General features: G+C 42.3%; 1 protein-coding gene across 1 annotated transcript; it reads left to right on the top strand.

Moving 5' to 3' along the window:
• Positions 1-485: 485 nt before the first annotated feature.
• LOC108931107 (protocadherin Fat 1-like) lies at positions 486-22,679 on the top strand. Its single transcript, XM_018746704.2, has 22 exons — positions 486-825; positions 2,280-2,341; positions 2,685-3,014; positions 3,156-3,366; positions 3,688-3,756; positions 4,157-4,296; positions 5,920-6,195; positions 7,462-7,672; positions 7,933-11,988; positions 12,886-13,082; positions 13,239-13,392; positions 14,208-14,441; positions 15,110-15,493; positions 15,599-15,778; positions 15,930-16,081; positions 16,285-16,732; positions 16,855-17,017; positions 17,179-17,289; positions 17,372-17,958; positions 20,149-20,259; positions 22,173-22,391; positions 22,477-22,679. Exons 1-22 carry the CDS (start codon positions 486-488, stop codon positions 22,677-22,679), a joined length of 8,838 nt encoding a protein of 2,945 aa, XP_018602220.2.
• Positions 22,680-23,913: the final 1,234 nt, after the last annotated feature.

Genomic DNA, 23,913 nt, shown 5'->3' with positions numbered 1-23,913 from the left:
CTGGGGTTCAGGCTCATCGCCTATACTTGGCAGAAGTGGTGGTTTCTTGTCTTATGAGTGCCGGGTAATATGTGCAAATGTTACTCTTTCAGAGGTATGAAAGAGCTCTTTGGTGTTGAAAACCAGAGAGTGAGAAGCTTAGGCAAAATAGAAATAATGATTGAGAAGTGTTGAGACATGCTGATTCTTTCCAGGTGATATAAGAGTCCATGAAATGATGTTTCATATTATTTTCATGCACTGTCATGAGGACTTGTCTGCCAGTTTTTTGGCTTTTCCGGATAACCTGTCTCCTCATTAATGAACTCATTAATATTATGAAACACTTACTGTTTAAAAGGGTGTGGCTCAGTTCTCTCTCTGTGTGACGTTGATCTTGTAGTATCTCTACCGCTGGACCTTTGGCTCTGCTGTCACTTCTGCTCCTATCGCTTCTTCCTGAGGTCAGTTGTTTAAAGCTGCTGCTCGCTGCCCAGTGATGAAGAATGTGGCTGCTGTTCCTCGCTGTGGGACTCATAGGGACGCAAGAGCTCCTCGGCCAAGAGACTGCTCCTCACCACTGGCTGAGCGTTCATGGCACCGATCGAGGTGCTGCGCCACCCTCCTCCTTCATCGAAGTTTATGCTGAGGTGCACAATGTTAATGACGACGCTTTGCAGGCTGTTAAGCCCACCTATTACCTTTCCATTATGGAGAACACCCCCGGCGGTGTTTCCGTCGTCCGCCTTAAAGCTTTCTATCGAGACTCTGCATCCAGCAGCGGGTTCTCCTTCAGGATCAGCTTTGGAAATTCTCATAGTTTTTTTGACATCAGTTCCAGAACTGGTAAGCAGACATTCATCTCCCTGGGTAACTGTTCTGGATCTAATGGGCTTGAGTTAAGTATATCAGCCATGGCTTTTGAACAAGCTGTTTGAGCTAATTTACAATCCAGTTACAGATTTCTTGAAACTGAAAAGAGAATTTAAATTCTGTATTTTTGTAATCCTCTTGAACCGTCTCACTTCTACCCACCGTGTTACTGTTTGCGCCCTACTGGTTAGCACTGTTTCACTGCTTCCAGCTCAGAGATGTGGCACAGCGAGTAGCACTATTGTCTCGCAGCACCTAGGCAGTGTCAGAGGAGATAGGCTGAATGCCCACTGAGTCTATGTGGCAGTTGCGTGTTCTCTTGTTTGTGTGGGTTTCCTCCAGGTGCTCTGGTTTCCTCCCACAGTCCAAAGACATGCATTTCAAGTGAACTGGTGACTCTAAAATTGCCCATACTCTGTGTGTCTATGTGTGTGTATGTGTTTGTGAGTGTTCCACTGGTGTATACAGTACATGAGTGACTCATTGTAAGTTCTATATCTACCATCGTTAGTCAACTTGGGTGAATAAGGTGTGGCGTAAATATTATGTACTACATGGTGTTCACTGGAAGTCACTTGGAGAAAAGTGTGTTAAATTAATAAATTTGAAAGGCAGAAAGCCTTCATCTCTCTTGGTAAAGGAAACACTTCTCCCTTTACCCTCCTTACCAGAATATAATGGGAGTGCTTTACATGACACTTTGCATAGTAATCAGAGATGGAAAAGCCTATGTGGCTGTGTGCTGTGTCACTTGAAACTCTCTTTTGAGAAAAGCTTGATAGGTGGAATGGGACACATCTGCGGGACGCGACAGTTCACAAGCAGATGGGTGGAAACTGTCCTGCGTTCCATTGCTGATTTAGGAACTGGGAAAATTCTGTCTGAAAACCCTAAGTAAATGAATACAGCAGGTTACATAAAGTTAGTGTAACTGAAACCAAATGCAGCTAGAGTTTAGTCTTTAGACAACAAATTATAATAATTATAAGTCACTCTGCACTGTTGTGTCATAGTGAAATGGGCTTTTCTCCATAAAAGTTTTCCTTGCGGGGCTATACACTCATATGTGGACTAATTTTAAATAGAGTGACGAGGTCAGGGCTACTGCATAAGGTTCAAGTCAAACACTGTTCAATAAACAGATGTCAATATTCTAAAACAGAATGCATCACTTACTAGGAATACTGAGCTTTGATGGCATGAAATATCACCATCCTGCTGGAACATGCATGAAGAACTACGAAAGTATATGTGTGAAAGAATATTTAGAGCAGATCTTTTTAATTCATCTTTATATTTTGTTTTTTTTTTTTCCTTAGTTATATGCTAACAGGAAATTGTTCTTGCTACTTTTGGAGTATATGGGCAATAATAATGCTCACATGAAATAATGACTATACTACCATTCTCGATTCTTGTTTTTTTAGGGGTTATTAAAACTACTTCAAGAAAACTAGACAGAGAACAGCACGAGGAGCATCTTCTGGAGGTAAATTTAGTTCTATAGCTATCCATTCCCATGGAAACAGTGGTTCCAGGGGTGACGCCTAAGCACCCAGAGACCTTAAATTATAAAATCAACAGCTCAAAATGTAACATTTCTTGAACACATGCCAAAATTACTGAATACAATAAGCATTCTGAAATATTTTCTCTGCAATTTTATTACAATAGGTATTGTTGGATAAAATCATGTCTCTATATGTATCTCTCCATCATTCGATCAAATGTGCTTTCGTTTACTCTCAGTTGCACATCGTTTTCAAGAAAAGCATGTGCTAAATGAATAAGTGTAAATGTACCTCCCATCGGCTTTCTGCTCATTTACCCAGGTAACAGTGACTGATCAAAGCGTTCCTGCCAAGTCCGCTGTGGTGCAGGTGGTGATCCAGGTGCTAGACGAGAATGACAACAAGCCTCAGTTCCTGAAGAAGATCTATAGGATAAAGTTACCAGAGTGGCACAAGCTGGAGCAGCAGAAAGCAGAAAAGTGGCATCCTGTTTATAGATTAATAGCCTCAGATAAAGACAAAGGCCACAATGCAGAAATCTCTTACAGTATCGAAGGAGGGGATGAGCAACAGAAGTTCAAAATAGAGCCCCAGACAGGGCTGGTGTCATCCAGAGGGTTCTTCTCAGCTGGACACTATGACATTCTCACAGTGGGTTTGTCTTTCTGTCTTTCTTTAAATGTTGTCCCTTCATACAGCCCACAGTTGTTTTGCTTTAAAATGGATGTGGGGACTTGATCTCATCATTTGCATTCCTGCTTTCACTCTCCGCGGACTTTGGTGTTATTGCAGATTAAAGCTGTGGACGGTGGCTGGCCCCAGAAGTCTTCTTCGTGTCATTTGCACATAGAATGGGTCCCTGTTCCCCAGCTGTCCTCCAGACTCCAGGGTTTTGACCTGATGTCCTTCACCTTTGCTGTCATGGAGAGTGTCCCTGTTGCTCATGTGGTGGGGATGGTTACCATGGAGACCACTGACACACCGATCTGGTTTCAGATCACAGGTGATAATGATTTATGGCTGAGAGTTTGTGTTTGTACCCTCATGCTAAACAACATTAGTGTGTAGCTTTCCTCCATGCACAATAAGTACAACTTTTGTGAAGTATGGGATAGTTATCTGTGATTCATTAAACTGATACTGTTGATGTTAAAGGCTTGCAGTAGCATCCTATGAATTTTTTTATGTAACAATTAGTACTCAGAAATTTTTAGTGCGTATGTACTTGGACCCTGTGTCAAACACCTTTGTCCCACTAATATCTTTCATCTGTATTTTCTGTTTTGTCCCGTGATTTTTTTGATACTTGCTGCGGATTTGCAAGGGGACACAGCGGATAAAGATGCATTTTACATCTTTCAAACTGCTTGTGGCTTTAACTGCATGGCAGAAGGTATCAGCTGAGATCTCCTGATTCAAGTGTTAATGTATTTAGTATCTGTGTGAACATTTGTGATGTTAATCCAAACAGGGCATAGCTTTGCAACAAAACCACATTAAAATGTTTTTTTTTAAATACTTGCAGATTAATTTACAGTGATTTTTATGTTTTTAACATAACTGTTGACATTAAGATAAAGCAGATGTTCTCCTAAGTTCTGCATATTTCAGTGAGTGAAAAAGCCTCACAGCAATGGTATGAGAGGTATGACTGATGTGAGGTTTTTTTATCACAGGCAAATACTTTGTAGTATAACAGTTGTATATAAATGATATTTGTGTTTCATATATGATAATACACGAAATAAGATAATGTTTGTTTTATCCGCTTGGTTTTTTCATTCTGAAACCAGGTGGTGACTATGAGAGCCACATTGATGTAACCAAGGGAAGCGGAGCCATTGCTGTGGCCAAGCCCCTCAACGCAAAGCGGAAATCGTATTACAACCTGACAGTGGAAGCAACAGATGGAACAAGATTTACTAAAATGCAGGTAATTTAAATCCTAGTAGAATATTACAGGATATATGAAATGCTGCTTGGAGACCCAACTTTTCACAAGACACTTTGAACCAGCTGACACTCAACAGAACTGCCTGACTCTGTGCTTTTTAACAGTTAAATATAGCTGATATTTTCAGTCAAAATCAACTGCTAAATAAATATGAAATATGAATACATATAATAAAGATATCTTTCAACTCATTATTTATACAGCGTTTTCATCAGAGTTACACAGAGCTGAACAAGGTTGTAGGGCTTCGCAAGGTTATTGAAAATAATGCAAAATCAGAGATATAACATCTATAATTGAAAATAGAATACAACATGCCTCTAATCATAGCCAAGGGGAAAAAAAATAAACCTCTGGGGGTCCCAGCACCAGTGGCTGCATACCCAACCTGGGCATTTTACTGTGGAGACAGAGGACGTGTGGATATGTCTAATGAGTACAACTGTCAAGAATGAGCTACAGTTCATAGAATCCACATTCTTCCTCTCATTGCTCCTGGCCCCATTCGTTCTGTTACACTGTTGACAGCCTCTGGGTCAATGGTGGGTCCCAAACACCGCAAGGTACTAGTAAAAGACAAAAAATAAACAAGGTCAGCAACAAACAAAGTATTTGGAAACAAGGTAATTACTCTGGTCAGCAGCAGAGAAACATGCACAATCAATATATCAAGAATAAATTCATCAGGGATACAAAGGAAGAAATAAGTCTTAAACCTGAATTTAAAGGCTGGGACTGAACAGGGATTTTGGACACTTCCTGGCTGATTAATCCAAAGTTTAGGTGCTCTGTAGCTAAAGGTATGCCCTCCCACTAAAATTTTATGAATCATGGATACTGCAAGCTATCAAAATCCAATGATCATGGACAACATTTATGAATTTGTCAATTTTATCATTGCTGGAAAGGATCTTTTTCATTTTGATAAGAAGGCATAAGAAGCAATCTTAAAAAGGTGATTTTTTGAAGTACTCTCAACATGTTATCCATTACAGATGCACAGGCATTTGCAAAGGACATTTGGTCATGCTGATGTCAATGTGCCTATGCATCCTGTGTGCTTGCACTCGCCCCCAGCACATCTCTGTTCCATATATTAATACATCTTTTAGTGTTAAAAAGTATGGGGGGTGCGGTGGCACAGTGGCGCAGTGGCGCAGTGGGTTGGACCAGGTCCTGCTCTCCGGTGGGTCTGGGGTTTAAGTCTCGCTTGGGTGCCTTGTGATGGACTGGTGTCCTGTCCTGGGTGTGTCCCCTCCCCCTCTGGCCTTACGCCCTGTGTTGCCGGGTAGGCTCTGCGACCCCGTATGGGACAAGCAGTTCAGTGTGTGCGTGTTAAAATGTTAAAACAAAGGCTAGTTTTTAACATTTCCACCTTAGTCCGTCTGCAGTATTTTCTTCCCAGTCATTTGCTACAATGGACACTTTATTGCAGGCATCCAGGCACATCCAGACAGCCAGCTCTCAAACCCATGTTCTCCACTACCTTCTCCATTCTACTATCTTCTCCTGCGCAATCAACATCATGCTACTTTGCCCTTCTTACACAAGATAGTCCCTCCTTTTGCACCAATACGGTACCTTTCCTCCTTTATTTACCAGGTGTACATCAAGGTGATTGAAGCAAACAACCATGGACCTCAGTTCTCCAAAGCTGTGTATGAGATCACCATCTCAGAAGACACACCTCCAGGGACAGAGGTCCTGCAGCTCAGCACTACAAACAGGGATGCGAAGACAAAACTGAGATTCATTCTGCATAGCAGTGCTGACTCCTTCAGCATGAACAAGTTCCGCTTGGATTCAACAAAGGGTCTCCTCTACATTGTTGATGGACTGGACCATGAGAACATCCACAGACACTCCCTTACTGTGATGGTGTGTTACTTGGCTTACATTTCATTCATTTACCTCTATTTAACAATTTACAGGGTTTTTCATGCTTCTTGGGGTAAAGCAACCTGCTGATGTCAGAATGTCTGGTTTATGTTTACGTGAGGAATACTACAGGCCTCCTGCATCTTGTATTTTTGCTTTATGCTGAGTTCTCCCAGTCACTGTGTAAATCTGCCAGGGATGAAAGTGTGTATTACAACATAACTTGTACTCTGTTTGAGTGCTCTTCTGCAATTTACAAGATGTTATCTCAAACATTTGAATACTGAAATGTGCTAAACTGAAAAATGATCTGCTAAATACACAGTGTAACAACAGACAAAGGACATGACTGTTATAAGTAAGTAAGACTTGAAACAGAGCTGTTGCTGAACAAGGAAGTGCCAAGTTTTTAATGACAGAGCGCAAATCATGTCAGGATCAGAGAAATCTTCATGGACATGGTCGGGATCGAGGTTGGGTGTGCAGGGTCAAAGTCGTGATGGGAAAACTTGGGATCTTACGAGGTTGTGGTCTTAGGACAAACAGGATCGAAGCTGGGATTGGATGCTCAAGGTTTGGTAATCTGTGGACGTGGGTGAACTGGCCTGAACCCGGGTAGGATTTCTTCAGGAAACAGCAAAACCATGGTCAAGGATGAAGCAGGGGTAGATACTTATGCCTTGACTCTAGAAACAACCCGAAGTGTGGGTAAATGGTGTGTATGCTCTGAAGAGATTCCGCAGCGGCCCTCGCCTATTTATATTGCAACTAAAATCCGTTCAGATCTGCTTGCCTCACCTCTGGGAGGTGCTTGTGGTAGGCGTGACAATGACGTATTTCTCTATACTACGTAGAGACCGAAATGTACATGGTACTAAATTCCTGTTTAAAAAACATTATTTCCTTTAATACCATGTACTCCTGTATAGCCTTATGAAAAGAAAAATGTTCGGATCCTACATTTGAAAATATATTTTTTACCAGTGTCACTGAACAACAGTATGTTCCAAGAAGGTACATAATAAGGGCACATGGAGGCGTAGTGGTTAGAGCTGTTGCCTTGCACTTGAAGCAACAGGGTCCCAATGACACCTCTATTGGTGCACCACTGAGCAAAGTACTAACCCCAGATTAATATAGCCAAAATTGCAAAGCTGTATATATGGGTAAATTGGAAGTAACAATGTAAATTAATCTCAGCTAAATGTATATATAATTAATAAGATACATGGTGGTTAAGAGTTGCCTGGTGCCATTATCCTTCAGGTCCAGGACCAGGACTTTCCTGCAAAGCATAGCCTTGCACGAGTGGACATCAATGTGGAGAAAGCCAGTGACAACCACCCCTGGTTCTCCAGCTCCACCTACGTTGGCCGTGTGTTCGAGACGGCAGCCGTGGGCTTTTCTGCGCTGCAGGTCACTGCTGTGGACAAGGACAGAGACCAAACTGCAGAAGCCTTCTACAGCACTGAGTCAGGTACCATTAGCCTTCAGTGTGTGTAACAAACAATCTTACAGCAGTAGCAGTGAAAACTCACTAGTGTGAAGGATTTAAAAACAAGGTAAAAAAAATCTCAGCTTGTCACAATGTCTTTGTTCAATAAGTCTTAGTATTAGATATTGTAATAATATTTTTGTATTAAAGCCTTGATAACTGTTGTGAGGTTATAGTTCCTGTGATTCAACAGAAGTTTTTTTTTTTTTTTTAAATATTTTTGTGTTTTTTTTCTTTAATAGGAAATACGGTAAATTCATTTTCTGCTGATACAGCAGCAAAGGTGCTCGATCATAAAAGTGAGAAGCAATTTGACCTTGGTGTGAAAGAAACAGAAGGAGCACAGCCACCCATGAACATTGTGAGCACGTTTCAGATGGACGTCACCAGCTCAGAAAACACTACGCCAAAGTTTACTAAGCAGCAGCTCTCTGTCGAAATCAGTGAGAGAGCTCCTGTTGGAACTTTTGTGTGTTCAATCAAAGCATCAAGACAGTCTTCTGTTCTATATCAAATAAAAGAAGGAAACATAAATAACTCCTTTAGCATAAATGCACGCTCTGGTGTTGTCATCACTCAGAACCTTCTGGATTATGAAACACTACCACTTTACAAGATGGTTGTGCTGGGCACTAATTTATCAGGAATGACCAGTAATACCACCCTGCAGATTCGCTTGAAGGATGAGAATGACAACGCTCCCATCTTCAGCCAGGTGGAATTCACTGGTAAAGTCAATGAATCTGCACCACTGAACAGCACCATCTTGGCTGGAGACGACAGTCCATTGGTGGTCCGAGCTTTGGATATGGACAGCGGTGCCAATGGTAGGCTCGTTTACCGCATTGTTGAGCCTTCAGCTCAAAATTACTTTGCGATTGATTCAAGCACAGGGGCCGTGCGGACTGTTGGCAGCCTGGATTATGAACAGAGGAGATTTTTGCAGTTCACTGTGCAGGTCCATGACATGGGAACCCCACGCTTGTTTGCACAGACTGCAGCCTCTATAACAATTGAGGTCATAGATGTCAATGACTGCAGTCCTAAATTCAGCAAGGACCTGTACGAGACCTTCGTGATGGTACCGACATACAAAGGGGTGACAGTAACCACAGTCAGTGCCACAGACAATGATTCGGGAGAGCATTCCCAACTAGTTTTCTCTATTTCAAATGGAAATGTAGCAAATAAATTCCAGATTGATCCAGGATCAGGCGTCATCTTCATTCACAATGCCACTGGGCTGCATAGCCAGTACCAGCTGACAGTGAACGTGTCAGATGGACGGTTTTCCAGTGCGGTGCCAGTTATAATAAATGTGAAGGAGAGGACTGAAAGTACTATGAAGTTTGACCGGTATCTGTATACTGCCACCGTTGAGGAGAACTCATCAGAAAGAAAAATGCTTGTTGTCATTTCTCCTGTGGGGAGACACAAAAATGAGCCCATGTTTTACACTCTCCTCAGTGTGGACACGCGGTTTCAAGTGGGGCGTACCTCAGGAGTGCTCTCAACCAACGGGGTCCCCTTTGACCGTGAGGACGAGAGTTCGTTTGATGTGGTTGTGGAAGTATCAAAGCGGGGGGAGACATCTGAGGTGGCTCACGTCTGCGTGAAAGTGACAGTGAAGGATGTGAACGACAACGCCCCCGTTTTCGTTAACCTGCCCTACCGTGCAGAGGTGCAGGTGGATGCTGACATAGGACAACCTGTCGTCCAGGTTACAGCCACAGACAGAGATGCAGGCAGGAATGCTCACATCCATTACCGTTTCCAGGAACCTCAGGAGCATTTCCGGATCACTCCTTCTGGAGAAATTTCTCTGAAGAGACGATTTAAAGAGGAAAACCTGAGAACAAAGTTTGCGGTCTATGTTGTAGCTGAGGATGAGGGAGAGCCAGTTCTTTCATCAACAGCAGAAGTACAGATCAGTGTAGTAAAAAAGGTCATACCAGTACTTGAAAAATCATTCTATGCTGTTGAGATCCCAGAGAATGTTCAGCTGCACACGCCACTCGTGCACATCCAGGCAAACAGCTCAGCAGGAACACGGCTTGTGTATAGCATCAGTGAGGGAGATCCTTTCCATCACTTCTCCATTGGTTTTAACACAGGTGTTATTGAGGTCGTTCGGGCTTTGGATTATGAAACTCTTCCCGTCTATAGGTTGAGTGTGAGAGCAACAGATTCTCTGGCAGGGGCACATGCCACTGTTTTTGTAAACATAACTTTGGTAGATGTTAATGATAACTCACCAGTCTTTACAAAAGCAGTATATACTGTCAGTCTCTCTGAAGCATCTGTAGTTGGTACATTGGTATTGCAAGTTCTGGCCTCTGACGCTGATTCAGGCAGTAACAAAGCATTGTTTTATCAGCTCATTGAAGACAGGAACTATGATTCAGATTTTTTCCGGATTGATCCGAGCGGTGGGGCCATCTGGACTACCCATATGCTTGACCATGAAAAAATCCAGAAGCATTTTCTGAAGGTCATAGTTGTAGATGGTGGGGCGCCAGCTCTTTCCAGCGATGCCACTGTGGTTATTGATGTTGTTGATGTTAATGACAACTCACCAGTCTTCATCCAGCCGTTTTACGATGCCACGCTCAGTGAACGTGCCCCTAATGGTCGCTTTGTCACACAAGTGCAAGCTTTAGATGCTGACAGCTCAGACTTTGGAAAACTTAAATATTCTATTTTCTATGGAAATGAGGACCACACTTTTGCGGTGGATGCAAAAAGTGGCCAAATTCATGTTTCCAATCACCAAATGCTGAAGGCAGACTTTGTGTATAACCTCAATGTATCTGTGTCTGATGGCATTTTCTACAGCTGGGCAATTGTTTGGGTTGTTGTCACTGCAGTCAATATGCACAGTCCCTCTTTCTCACATAAAGAACTTGTGGTAGAACTTGAAGAGAACTCACCTATCGGTACACTTGCTGCACAAATCACAGCTGCAGATGCAGATCCTGGACTTTATGGGCAAGTGACATACTTTATCATAAACGACTTTGCAAAAGAGACATTTTTCATTACAGAAAAGGGGGATATTTTCACTGTAGAAAGCCTTGATCGTGAGAACACGAGAGGAAAAGTTATTCCCATTCGTCTGATGGCCAAAGATGGTGGCGGAAAGGTGGGCTTTTGCATCATCAATGTCATCTTAACTGACATCAATGATAATGCCCCTCAGTTCACAGCAGCTGAGTACAGAGCAAGTATTGCATCACATGTTTCCAAAGGAACCACTGTGTTGAAAATAGCAGCAACAGATTTGGATGTCGGAATTAATGCAGATATTTTATATGCGATTGAAACAAGTATTGAAAAAGTTGAAGAAAAGTTTGCATTAGAAACTCACAGCGGTGTCATTGTAACAAAAGAAAGCTTAATTGGCCTTGAAGGTGACTTTTATTCCTTCCATGTGAGGGCAAAGGATGCCGGGTCTCCTTCAAGGCAGTCTCTAGTGCCAGTTTATGTCAGCGTCCTCAGACCTGATGTACATGCGCCAATATTTTCTGAGCCACATTATAGATTTAGCATATCTGAAGACCTTCTCATTGGGACAGAGATCGGTGTCATTCAAGCTGAGACCGAAGAGTCTGTGATTTATAGCCTCGTAAGAGGCAATACACCAGAGGGAAACCGGGAAGGAACCTTTGCGATTGATCACGACACAGGGTTGTTAAAACTGAAAAAAAGAATTGATCACGAAATTACCAGATGGTACTTATTCACACTGCTGGCACAAAGCAATCACAAAGGCAGGGAAATCGTGTCTGCTGTGGACGTCCACATTCAGATAAAGGACATCAACGATAACAGTCCCCAGTTTGATGCCAGCCACTACAAAGCGTTCACTGTAGAGAACTTGCCAGGAGGAACAGTGGTGATCCAAGCAAAGGCTACAGATCTGGACGCAGGAGTCAATGGTCAGGTGACGTACAGGCTGGATGCACAGCAAGAAAACAATGACATCTGGCACCTCTTTGCCATCGATAGTGAAACCGGCTGGATCACAACGCTCAAACAGCTCGACAGGGAGAAGCAGAGCACCTACACTCTAGGTGTGGTGGCCACTGATAAAGGGGAGAGAGTAAGGCTCTCTGCAACCACCAAGGTAGAGGTGACGGTGGTCGACGTGGATGACAACCCCCCACGCTTCACAGCTGATGTTTACAAAGGCACAGTGACAGAAGGCAACCCTCTCTTCAGCAGTCCTGTCGCCATACTCAGCACCACTGATGTGGACTCTGAACATGTGAATTCACCATTGAGCTGCTACATCACAGGTAAAGCTTCTCGCCTCCTCATTTGTGTGTCTCCATCATGAAAACCTCAAACGCGGGAAGCAGCTGCTATTAAAAAAAGAATGGTCTTAGTATAACATTTAGAAGTTCCAAGGGGTACATTGGAATAATTTTATATGCTGTATAAACAAACCACAAAAAATAGTAGAGTTAATAAGTTTATACTGTTGGTGTATGATGTTACTGAGCTCGTTTTAATAATGGCTTATAACCACAGCCACATCACACAGCAGCCTGTCTTAGAACTTACTGACTGTTTCATTAGAGGCCCATGAATAATGATGAGTAGCAATGACAAACCAGAAGCCTTGAATCGCACAACATGTTAATTGGGCAAAAAAGAGTGTAACTGTCCCAGTGTCCCAGTGCTGACATGAGCATTAGGTGGCATATATCATTATGTGAAGAACTATCTGAAGAGTTGATATCTGAAGAAATTATACATTAAAACTGAAATTGTCACATAGCACTGTCAGAAAACCAAAGAATTTGTATTTTATTATGTGACATAAAGATACATGAAAATATAGAAAATACAACTGCCTTGAATGATGTACTCTGAGCTACTTTGAATCTGCATAGATATGATTTGCTTATCATTGTACATCTCCAACACAGTCATTCATATTCTTGGCAGGCTTGTGGTTTTGATGAAAACCACCGGCATGTGTTAGGTGTTCGGCATTTTACAGATATATGCTAAAATAATTTACCTCTTGTTCGCTGTGGACATCCCCCAGTGCAATAGTACAGATGACTGCATTACCATTCCCTTCCCATTATTGTGCTGTTTAGGGTCTGGAGTGAATCACTGCCGACTTATAAAATGACTGTATGAACTACACTGTTAGAGCCCTGAGTATCCCATTGACTTTTCAGGAGGAAACCCCCTGGGCCAGCTGGCCTTGGAGAACAGCCTTGGGGAGTGGAAGGTATTTGTTAAGAAGCCTCTGGACAGGGAAGAGAGAGAAAATTACCTCCTAAACATTACTGCTACTGATGGCACCTTTGTGGTCAACACCACTGTGGAAGTGAAGGTTCTGGATGAAAATGACAACAGCCCTGTTTTTGAGAAGGTACGGTCCTCATTAAACAAGGATAGTTCTGTAGATATGGGCTTTAGTCTTTAAAAGGTGAGGAAACCACAGGGAAAGGCTGGAAGTCAAGGGATTATGATGTTGAGCATGGACATTCTGTGGGAATGTGACTGTCATCTGTCCCTGCCTGTTCAGGCCCTATATGCTGCACGGGTTCCCGAGGACGTCCTTACAGGGCAGATCATACTGCAGGTCTCAGCAGCAGATGCAGATATCAACTCCAATGCACAGATTTCTTACAAGCTCTTAGGAGATGGATCGAAAGTATTCAGCATAAACTCAAGCACAGGTAAATCGCACTTGATGTACTTGGTGGATTTCTCCTTTTTGATAGAGTTTCCATAATTAAGCTGAGTGCAGTGATCACATTTTCTCTGATGACAAGAACAAAAATGGTCAGAATGGGAATTATTTTTCAGACAGCTGTTTTCATTAAGCTTTTATTATTTTCCTGGATATTTAGTTGCACCTTTGACTCCTTTTCACTGCTTTTTATGGAACTAGAATATTGATGAAACACAGTTTCACTTCAGGTACTTTTTCAAGTCTGACTGTCACTTCACCTGATCCATTACTGCTGACATCGGACGTTTGCACATAATGACTTTCAGTCCAGTCATTTCTCTGCAGCAGTAAATTGTGTTTCAGTGGTGTAACGTGAGTAAACTTCACCACGCGATAGACATTTATGAAGTGACACAGTTCTGTGCTGGCATGACCTGGCAATGCACATTTACATAAGAACGAATGATATCAGTTATGCTAATACACAACCCATGGCCACTGACAATGGTCAAAAAGGTAACTAAAGCACGGAGAGTTTTTCGTCTGAGTTCCATGTTGCTGAAATGGTTCTCTAGACACCTTGTGTTACCAGTCACGTTTAATAATTTGGTTATGTGTCATTAAGTGTTTATTGTTGGCCTGTGACACTTAATCATCTGTTGGTGTTAAACATATTCATTAACGAGCGCAATTTTGAATATTTGAACCATGGATAACATGTGCAATAATTTCACTGTACCCCCTGCAAAGTGTTGTGAAACGTTACATTCGTTCCTTTAGCGGACGCTTTTAAGGCTGATGCGTGATTCTGTTTGATAGGTGAGCTGAAGACGGCTCGACCCCTGGACCGCGAAGAGAAGGCGTTTTACAGGCTTCTGGTTCAAGCGACAGATGGAGGAGGACGCCACAGTCAGTCAGACGTTGAGATAACAGTGGAGGACATCAATGATAACGCGCCGCAGTTCACTGCCGACACCTTCTCTTTCACGGTGTTTGAAAAGACAGAGACAAACACGTTATTGGAGCAACTGCAGGCTGTTGACCTTGATGCTGGTAATCAGCTGTTTGAGAACTGCCGCTGTTCAGGGTTACAGTACTGTTCACACATTTACCTTCATTCACATAGTCTTTTCAAAGCAGTTTTCCCCCCAACCTTCTTTTAGGTGAAAAAACTTTTTATGCTCATTTTCCACGCAGCCAACCTTTTAAATAATTAAGCTTCACCAGTTTGTTGCAGAATACTGATGAAAAATTAAAATCAATGTGTGAAACGCAACTGTTTTTAGAAAAGTCTTACAGTCTCCTGTTTAAAAATAAAACCGAAATTTCTTTCCTATCAACCTTGTTGATTAGTACCAGGTCAGTTTTCTCTGTGGTTCTGATCTTCATCAGTGGCCAATGACTTATGGTTAGCAGATTTTTTTTTTTGACGTGGACCTCGTGATCATAATAGAAATGCTGTCAACATGCATCTACTGTATGATCGGAAAGTCCTTGTCTATTAATCATTCTGCTAAAGTGAACTTAATTAGGTAGGAAGAGACAACCAAACACATTTTCCTTCAACATGTACACAGACTTGGAAGATCTTAGAAAGATGTGGAAGACTGTTATCAGACTGTAGATGCAGGATGAAACATGTATATATTTTGTTCACTTTGGTGACACCAACAGACACATTATTTTAAGTGTGATGCTGATGAATTTATTTTTTCCCCTAGGTGTGAACAGTAGTATCATATACTCGCTGGTGGACTCTGCAGACGGCTGGTTCTCCATTGATGAGCGGTCGGGGATCATGCGCCTGGAAAAGCCTCTCAACAAGCAGTTGCAAGCACTTTACATTCTAGTAGCCCAAGCCAGAGACCAGGGACCTGCCCAAACGCTGTCCTCCACCTGTCAGGTTATAATATCTGTGCAAGAAGCTGACAAGAACCCACCAGTGTTCCACAGAAAGGAGTATATAGTCAGTGTGCCAGAGGACATCGCCACTGGAACACGGATCCTCAGTGTCTTCGCTGTCAGTAGAAATAGTGAAGCCGAGATCTTCTACTCTGTTGCCAACGACAACGAACATATGAAGTTCCGCATAGACTCTCATGCAGGTGAGTGAGTCCTAACAGCAACAACTGGGGGCCTTTTTCTGACCCGGTTCTTCTTACTATCACAACATGCCTTCTTTACCTTCCTTGCTGCTGGGGGGACTATAGGTGACATCTTCACCATTGAGAGTTTGGACTATGAGCAGTCCCATGAGCACTACCTGACTGTCGAGGCTGCTGACAGAAGTGTACCGTCACTCAGCAGCACTGTGACAGTCCACATCATCGTAACAGACGTCAATGACAACAGTTCCACCTTCAGCCAAGATGCCAACGATGCTGTGGTTGGTGAGGATGTTGAACACAAATCGGGACGTTTTCCTCACTGGTAGTCAGATTGCATGTACTATTAGAATGTACTAAAAAAGCTGTAGAACATATTCCTCTGGTTTTCTTTCCTGCATCACTAGTTTCAATCCATGTCTCCCATGTGCTTCAGGTTCACTGACGTTTGGGGGAAAGGGCTATATCAAACTCCATCTGCTAGAGAACGAAAGCCAGGAGGTAATGAAGCTGTCACTCCAACTGAGGACCTTCTCCAGCCAAGCAACCATCATGTATTCCGAGGGGACAGACTATAGTGCTCTAGAGGTGAGATTAGCTGTGCAAGTTTCAGGTCTTTAAATGTCTAGTATTTTCCATATTTGTATTATAGTAGAAAGTCTACATGATTCTGGGTTTAAACAAGCACAAACTCATATGCTGTCTCATCACACATTGTTGCACAGTTTGAGAGAGTGAGTTTATCCTGAAGCCTGGACACATTGCCAAGCAGCTGTTTCACTCCATTTCAGATCTTGCATGGCCGACTGCAGTACAGGTTCCAGTGTGGCAATACCTCAGGCATGGTGTCCGTGCCCAGTGCCCAGGTAAATGATGGCAAGTGGCACACAGTGCTGTTGGAGATGAACAGTAACTACACCAAGCTGACCCTGGATCAGGTGTATAGTGCTTCGAGTAGCTCACAAGGAACGCTCTGCACCCTGAGCCTGGACCGCAGTATTTTTTTGGGTGGCTGTTTACAGCAGCCTGGAGCTAGGCTCCCACATGTGCCCTCTGTCAGCTGTAGCCTGCAGGGCTGCCTGGGTGCTGTGGTGCTGAATGGCAGGGAGCTCATCCTGACCCCAATGTCTGATGGGGACTTGCTGGATGTCACACCCGGCTGCTCCATCACACTACCCCAGGCCTGTTCCAGCAACCCTTGCAGCAATGGGGGTACCTGCATCACCGTGCCCGAGGGAGGTATGGCAACTTCCCAAACATGGGGTTCAAAACTGGGCTCTAAAATATGCCGAGACCTATCACATGCTGCTGGTTGAGCATAGTACATGTTTACCTCTAAGTGATGTTGATGTTCTTTACAGGTTATTTCTGTCAGTGTAGAGGCTTGTATGTGGGAACTCGCTGTGAAATTGGCCCAAGTTCCTGTGCATCCAATCCCTGCCTATATGGAGGAACATGTATTCCAGCTGCCAGTGTAAAGGACAACTTCTTCTGCCAGTGTAAAGGACAATACTCTGGTAAAAGGTGGATAATCCCATGTTCCCTTAGTGACATTGTATCATTCCATCTTCATTACATGAAAATTTAAAATGGAAAAATCTTGCCTACAAATATTTAAGATTCTCCCAAAATGTGTTAAAATCTTTGTTGAAATTAATTTTATTTTTGACCATATCCATGTCTAGGTGCGAGGTTGGGCCGTACTGTAAAGATAATCCCTGTAAAAACAATGGGACATGCATAGAGAGCTTGGATGGGCCTAAATGTCAATGTGAACTTGGTTTCCAAGGACCAAGGTACTTCCTTGTTCACTTTTTTAAACTTGCAGTTGTGTCAGTAGCAGACTGTGGGTGAATTCAGATTTTCTTATTCGGCCAGGTGCCTTGAGGATGTTGACGAATGCATGACGAACCCCTGCAGTAATGGAGGACAGTGCAAGAACACATACGGCTCCTACAAATGCAGCTGCTCCCGAGGATTTGGAGGGAGACTCTGTGAGCTCAAAGTAGAGGTCCAACATGAACTTGTCTCCAGTTCCTGGGAAAATATACTGCAAGAGGTTTTTGGGGCAGCTGTGTTTGTAGTGAGCATGATCATGCTTGTCCTGATTTTCATCCTCATTCACAAAAAGCTGTCAAATCCATCCAAGCTCAACTCTGAAGACCATGAGCAGATGGTCACCAACATCTTCTTGCAGAATCCTTTTTTTGACACTAAGATCAGCAGAAACATCTGCACAAAGGTCCCTCCACAAGTTCCAGTGCAACCGGTCTGTCACACCTCTTTTGAGGATTGTACCATCCCAGAACACCGAGAATCCAACCTCTTCAGCTTAGACTCAGCTCCATCTTGTAAGTCTGTGACTGTGTGCAACACAACACCCAGTATGCCCCCTCCTCCAATTTCCAGCTTTCCCTCAAACAGCAGCTCCATCCGAAGACCTAACTGTGACTACGACTATGACGGTATGTTTGTGGCTTGCCCGCAGTGCCAATGTCTTTACTGCATAACACATTATTATTTTTCTTGGTGTAAATAAATGTGTTGTTGTCATGCTGGTTTTACTGTCAAGAACAATGCCAAATACACCCAGCCTTATATAATGGGGCTGGTTTGTTCCATGAAATTACACTTTTAGGCAAACTCCCACTGCGAGGGACTGAATTACTAGTATTACTATTTATGTAAGAAATAACTGGTTTCTGAATGGAAAATATGTCACCTGAAGTTCATTAAAAAACAAAGAATAAAAGGCATTTTTTATGCATCATGATTGTAACACCAACATATTTTATATATGCACCAAAATTATTGTTTCTAGCTTGTCATTTGTTATATTTTTCTTTTGAGTTTATCCTGTCCTTGCTGTCTGTCAATGTCTTTTATACTTTCTTTTCAGCCTTTTTAACCAGCATTGTGTTAGGTTTGAGCTGCCAGGTGTGTTTCTCTGTGCCAGAACATCTCATAGAAGCGGTAATGACTTTATTACTTAAGTAAAATGACTGCATAACAGGCAAAAATCTAGTTGTACAAAAGAAAAAGCCCTTTGTATTAATAAAGGGGGCGTATGGGCCAGTCACATGCATCTAAGGCCCCGTAAAGCCTTTCTAAAAGAGTAGTGTAAGAGACAAGGCAGGAGACAAGAGATGCAGTTGCCTGTTGCTGTGGGCTTTTATTTGCCCTTAGACAGGGGAGAAGGAAGGAGACAGGATCGGGGGACTAGGGAACAGGTAGGGAGAGGCTTCGTGCGGGTCAGGGGGGCTGGGAAAGTCGGGTCGGTCGGGACGCGGGAGTCATCTCAGGGATCGGGTTCGGGTTCGCCTCTGTCTCGTTCTCCTCCTCGGTCTCTTTTCTCTACTGCTGGGCACCGGAGAAGAAATAGGGAGTGAACCAGCTGTGGTTGCTTTGCCCCCGTCTCCGCCCCGTCCCCGGGCCGCCTCGGCGTGCTACAAGTAGTTATTTTATTTTAACTTCCTTAAGATTATCCACAAGACCCTGTTACACTGATGAGAACCCATGGTGGTTTAGGGGTTACAGAGAAAATTATCACATTTTTTAAAACTATGTAAAACAAAAGATCACCTTAAGGGAGAATCAGATTCCATTTAAACCATTTACAATCTTGTTATATTACTTGAACAAATGTAACTTTAAAAATATCTCTGAACACCATAATTTTACTGAAAATTTTTTATAATTTATACAAGACAGATTTTTAACGGTATTTGCATTATTTCACATTTTTTACAAAACTTTCATTTTGCATTGCCTTCCAAAGAAGTTATTTATATTTACATTTACATTTATTCATTTAGCAGACGCTTTTCTCCAAAGTGACATGTATCTCAACGAAAATACAATTTGTGCATTATATTAATTAAAAACTATATATATTTCATTATAGACTATTCAAACTCAGATGCATTACAATACTTATATTTTTGGTGAAAAATATGGGAAAAAAATTTAATTAATGTTTATCTCTGAGGTATGATGTTATAATATAAATACTTTCTTTTTCAAAATAGTGTTGATGCCTAGTAGCTTGTTTAAGGCTAAGTAACTGAAATTACAACAGAAGTCATTATGATTATTTGATGAGATTGATGCGTATGTTTTCAAAGTTTTTCTCACTGGTTTTCATTGTGCCACTGTAGGCTAAAAATTCGGACATTTTCCATGTCCTTTAGTTGTCCGAATGAAAACAAAGGTCACTTACGGTACCCACCACATCTGGAAAGGTTCCCTATAGGAAAGATGGCACATGGCCATTGCAGTGGTCAGGTTTTGAGGGCTCTGTTGGATTTTAACTTCTGCGAAACTTTCTCGATAGTGTGGTCGCTCTGTTTAGGGTTTATATTCCTGTCCATCCCTGTTTCCCTTAGTCCATGAAGGATTCATTCTTCTTGGTTCTTGGTAGAGAAGGGACTTAATGTGATGCAACATTACTGGGTATCCATTGTTTCATTGCAGATATTGTATCATAACACAGCACATCCATTCTATGCTTCCCACATTCCCTCCTCCTTTTTTCTCTACTCCCTCTCTCAATGATTTGCATTTACTCTGCCCTTCCCACACAAAGTGGTTTTCTGTTGGAACCAATATGGTGTGAGACAGATAATAATGACTGTGTCCGTGTATTTCTGGATCAGGCAGAGCCGTGCAGCTTCACCCACCGAAGAAGCCACTGCAGGAGAACAGCTGTCAACTGTCTGATGTCCAGTCTCAGAGCTCCTTGCAGCCAGAGTCCAGCGATGACAGTGGTATGTGTAGCCACAGATCTGACAACTGTGTCCAAATTAATCACGTTCCACAAGAAACTCTTTACCAAGTGAGAAATGTCATAATACAGTACTGTGCAAAAGTTTTAGGCACTTGGGGGAAAAAGCTGTAAAGTGAGAATGCTTCCAAAAATAATGCTCCTAATTAATGAACTTCCTACAAAGCCGAATTACCATCCATAATCAACAATCACTTGTCCCGAGGATGACCATCTTGTGTCTTGTCTATACTCACTCTTGCCATGGTGTAAGATCTGAGAGTTAAACAGCCACATCTGACAAAACCTCACATTTTCAGTATGGTTGTCCCTCGCCTAGTTTTACTGCCTCTATACAGCTGTTTCTGCTTCAGTTAATCGGTGTCCCATACAAAGACCTCAAGTTCTCTATTTGGAAAGTGGTTTATTACTATTTTACTTTCTTTCTTTAACAGCATACAAAACCCTTACTGTAATACTGTAACTTTCTGCAAAAGAAATGCTTGGAAATCTAAAATATGCTGTTTTCCATTGACACTAATGCAGAAGACATTAAATAACCGTCTACAACAAATATTTTTGCAAAACGTCTAAGTGTCTAAGACTTTTGCACAGTACTATATGTTTTGTGTTTGAAGGTTTAATGAAAATTAAGGTGGGTGAAGTGTTTTCAAGTTCAAGTTGACTCATGGTGACCACTGTCATGGTTTTCAAGGTAATAAATGGTATAGAAGTGGTTTACCATTGCTTTCCTTTGCATATGTCTTTGGACTGTTGGAGGAGGCCCACATGTGTGGACACTGTGGCGCAGCAGATAGTGCTGCTGTGGGTGATATGTCATAATGTGAATTCGATCCCTGATCAGTGGAATTTTCATGTTCACCCTGTGTTCACGTGGGTGTTCTCCAGGTACACCACATTCATTCCCACAATCCAAAGATCTGCATGTGGTGCCATCGCAGGACAACCTCAGTAAATATGCCAATGGGGGTTAATAAAGTAAAATCATTGTTATGCATAGAGGGAAAATTGAACTGAATGGCAATTAAACCCTAGGGTCAGAAACACAGCCCAGATGCTGTGAGGTGCCAGTGCTACACGCTGAGCAGATGTGGCACAGCTATTGAAAATTAATATGTCAAAATGGTGTTTCTCCCTCGAAATATGGTGTGTAATGAGGACCACCCTGTCCACCTTTGTGAAATTTGACCTCTCCCTGCCTTGTTTTATTTCTGCTCGTCTAGAAAGGGCTCAGTTGTTGCGGAGGGTGGGGGGAAAGGTTGAGGTCAGTTGTTTTTGTATCCTTCCCTCTGCAACTTCAGCTTCAATATGGTCTGAATCTGTTTCACAAGGTGAGAACAGATCTTCACTTGTAGGAGTTTCTAAATTATATGTAGGCCTACAGTGCTGTGAAAAAGTATTAGCCTCTTGCCACTTTTCTGTTTCTGCAGCTTTTGATATTAAATCTGATCAGATATTTTTATCACTTCTAGTAGTATATGAACGGAACCTGACAGAGAAAAATTACACCAGTATTTTATGTGTTTTCTTTGGTATGGAAAATAATGAAATGTGCAACCATAGGTGTGAAAAAATAATTGGCCCTTGCCAGTCAGTAACTGGTAATGACTCCTTTAGCTGTAATGACTGCAGAGAAACCCTTCCTGTAGCTGCTGACCAGGGTCTCATGTCATTATGGAGGAATTTTGTCCCACTGCTCCATGTAGAACTGCTTTGGCTTAGAGACATTTGCAGGTTTTCAACAAACAGCTCTTTTCAACTCTTACCACAACATCTCAGTTGGACCGAGGTCAGGACTTTGACCACACATTACATAACTTTTTTAAACAGTTTATTGCAAGATATGCAATAAGAAAATAATGATAATCTTCTAAGAGATTGTATTACATCTCGCAGGTTATCATTGGGACACATCTGACTGGATGCCAAGTCTTCCACTTCCCTCAGTTCTGGAATTCCCACAATTTGAAGAGATGAAAACTCCTGCCTCATTGTTTAATGAGCAAGCCATTAGCAAGACAGACTTCCTTGGAGAAGATGACATCAACAGCGACTTCCCACTTAGTCCAGATGACTTTTCTATCCAGGAAGACCTTCCCACATTTACAGATTATGGTAACCAGAACAACACCCTGCAGTCTAACCAGGGCAGCCATTACCCTGGTCTACAAGATCTGCATGTTCAACATGGCCTAAGCAGTCTACTCAACCAGCAGGCCCAACATGATGTACAAGACCTTTACAGCCTACATGATCTGCACATACAAAATGACCAACATGACCAGCCCAATGTATACCAACTACATGACCCAGAAGCCCAACATGGCCTACACCATCTGCATGGCCATCATGGGGTACATGGCCTACATGTCCAACATGAACAACGTGACCTACATGAACTAGATGATAATCCTGTGCAGCTACCACAGGGATCCAGCCCTACAGACCCTTTCACTATCTCTGCAAACTATAGTTCAGAAATGTGTCCATGTGATGAGGAGTCTGAGAGTGAAATGAGTGACTCCAAGAACACCACCACACACAGGTCTGACACTCTGTCCAAGTAAAAAGCCAGGTCATAGTATGATATCTTTTTACAGTTAAAACAGGCCAATTACTAGTGTACCTATATTCCAGTGAACAGTTTTGATTCCAGATTCCAGTATTTTTGTAGATTTTAGACATACTTTATTTAAAATAATAACCCCTTGAAATGTTATTAATTGTAGTATATAGTGTCTTTTTCAGAAATCAGAATTGCTGCTTAAAAAATTTAATGTATTTGCAAACTAACATTTTACCAACATTTCTTTGTGTGAGTTCTGTGCACTTGTAAACACACACACACACACACACACACACACACATTTTCTGAACCGCTTGTCCCATATGGGGTCGCGGGGAACCGGAGCCTACCTGGCAACACAGGGCGTAAGGCTGGAGGGGAAGGGGACACACCCAGCACGGGACGCCAGTCCGTTGCAAGGCACCCCAAGCGGGACTCGAACCCCAGACCCACTGGAGAGCAGGACTGTGGTCCAACCCATAGTATTTGCACTTTCTGTAGTCCTGTGTTGGTAGCTGTGTGTTGTTTCTAGGTAGCACCATGGTCCTGGAGGAACGTTGTTTCGTTTCACTTGTAAACAATTTTATGTAATTTTTATGTAATATGAGACTCAATGAAATGTCAGTACATTTTTAACGAACAACTTTCCAAGAGTTTCTTTTGTTGATTTTTCCCATTAGCTTATTAGTTAATTATTCAGAAGGTAATAATATGTGTATAAAGAAGATGGGAAATGTGTTACCAGTACAACAAATGTATACTCTAAATATTCTTCATATAAAATATATATATATATACACACACATTTTCAGAACCGCTTGTCCCATACGGGGTCACAGGGAACCAGAGCCTAACCCGGCAACTCAGGGCACAAGACTGAAAGAGGAGGGGACACACCCAGGACAGGACGCCAGTCCGTCGCAAGGCACCCCAAGAGGGAATCGAACCCCAGACCCACCGGAGAGCAGGACCCGGTCCAACCCACTGCGCCACTGCACCCCCTTCATATAAAATATTGAAAGATAGAACAAAATACAAATATCAAGTTTAAAATAGAAATTATCATTATTA

This window comes from Scleropages formosus, chromosome 5, assembly GCF_900964775.1.
Source record: "Scleropages formosus chromosome 5, fSclFor1.1, whole genome shotgun sequence".
Classification (NCBI taxonomy): domain Eukaryota; kingdom Metazoa; phylum Chordata; class Actinopteri; order Osteoglossiformes; family Osteoglossidae; genus Scleropages; species Scleropages formosus.
Note: the sequence above shows the minus strand (reverse complement) of the source record. Positions and strands in the feature narration are given on the sequence as shown.

Bases quoted from the DNA above. Each gene is read 5' to 3' on its own strand.
- LOC108931107 (XM_018746704.2), top strand. From the start codon at position 486: ATGTGGCTGCTGTTCCTCGCTGTGGGACTCATAGGGACGCAAGAGCTC. The intron at 13,393-14,207 runs GTAAATCGCACT...TCTGTTTGATAG, and splicing joins CAGCATAAACTCAAGCACAG to GTGAGCTGAAGACGGCTCGA. The intron at 15,779-15,929 runs GTGAGGATGTTG...CATGTGCTTCAG, and splicing joins TGCCAACGATGCTGTGGTTG to GTTCACTGACGTTTGGGGGA.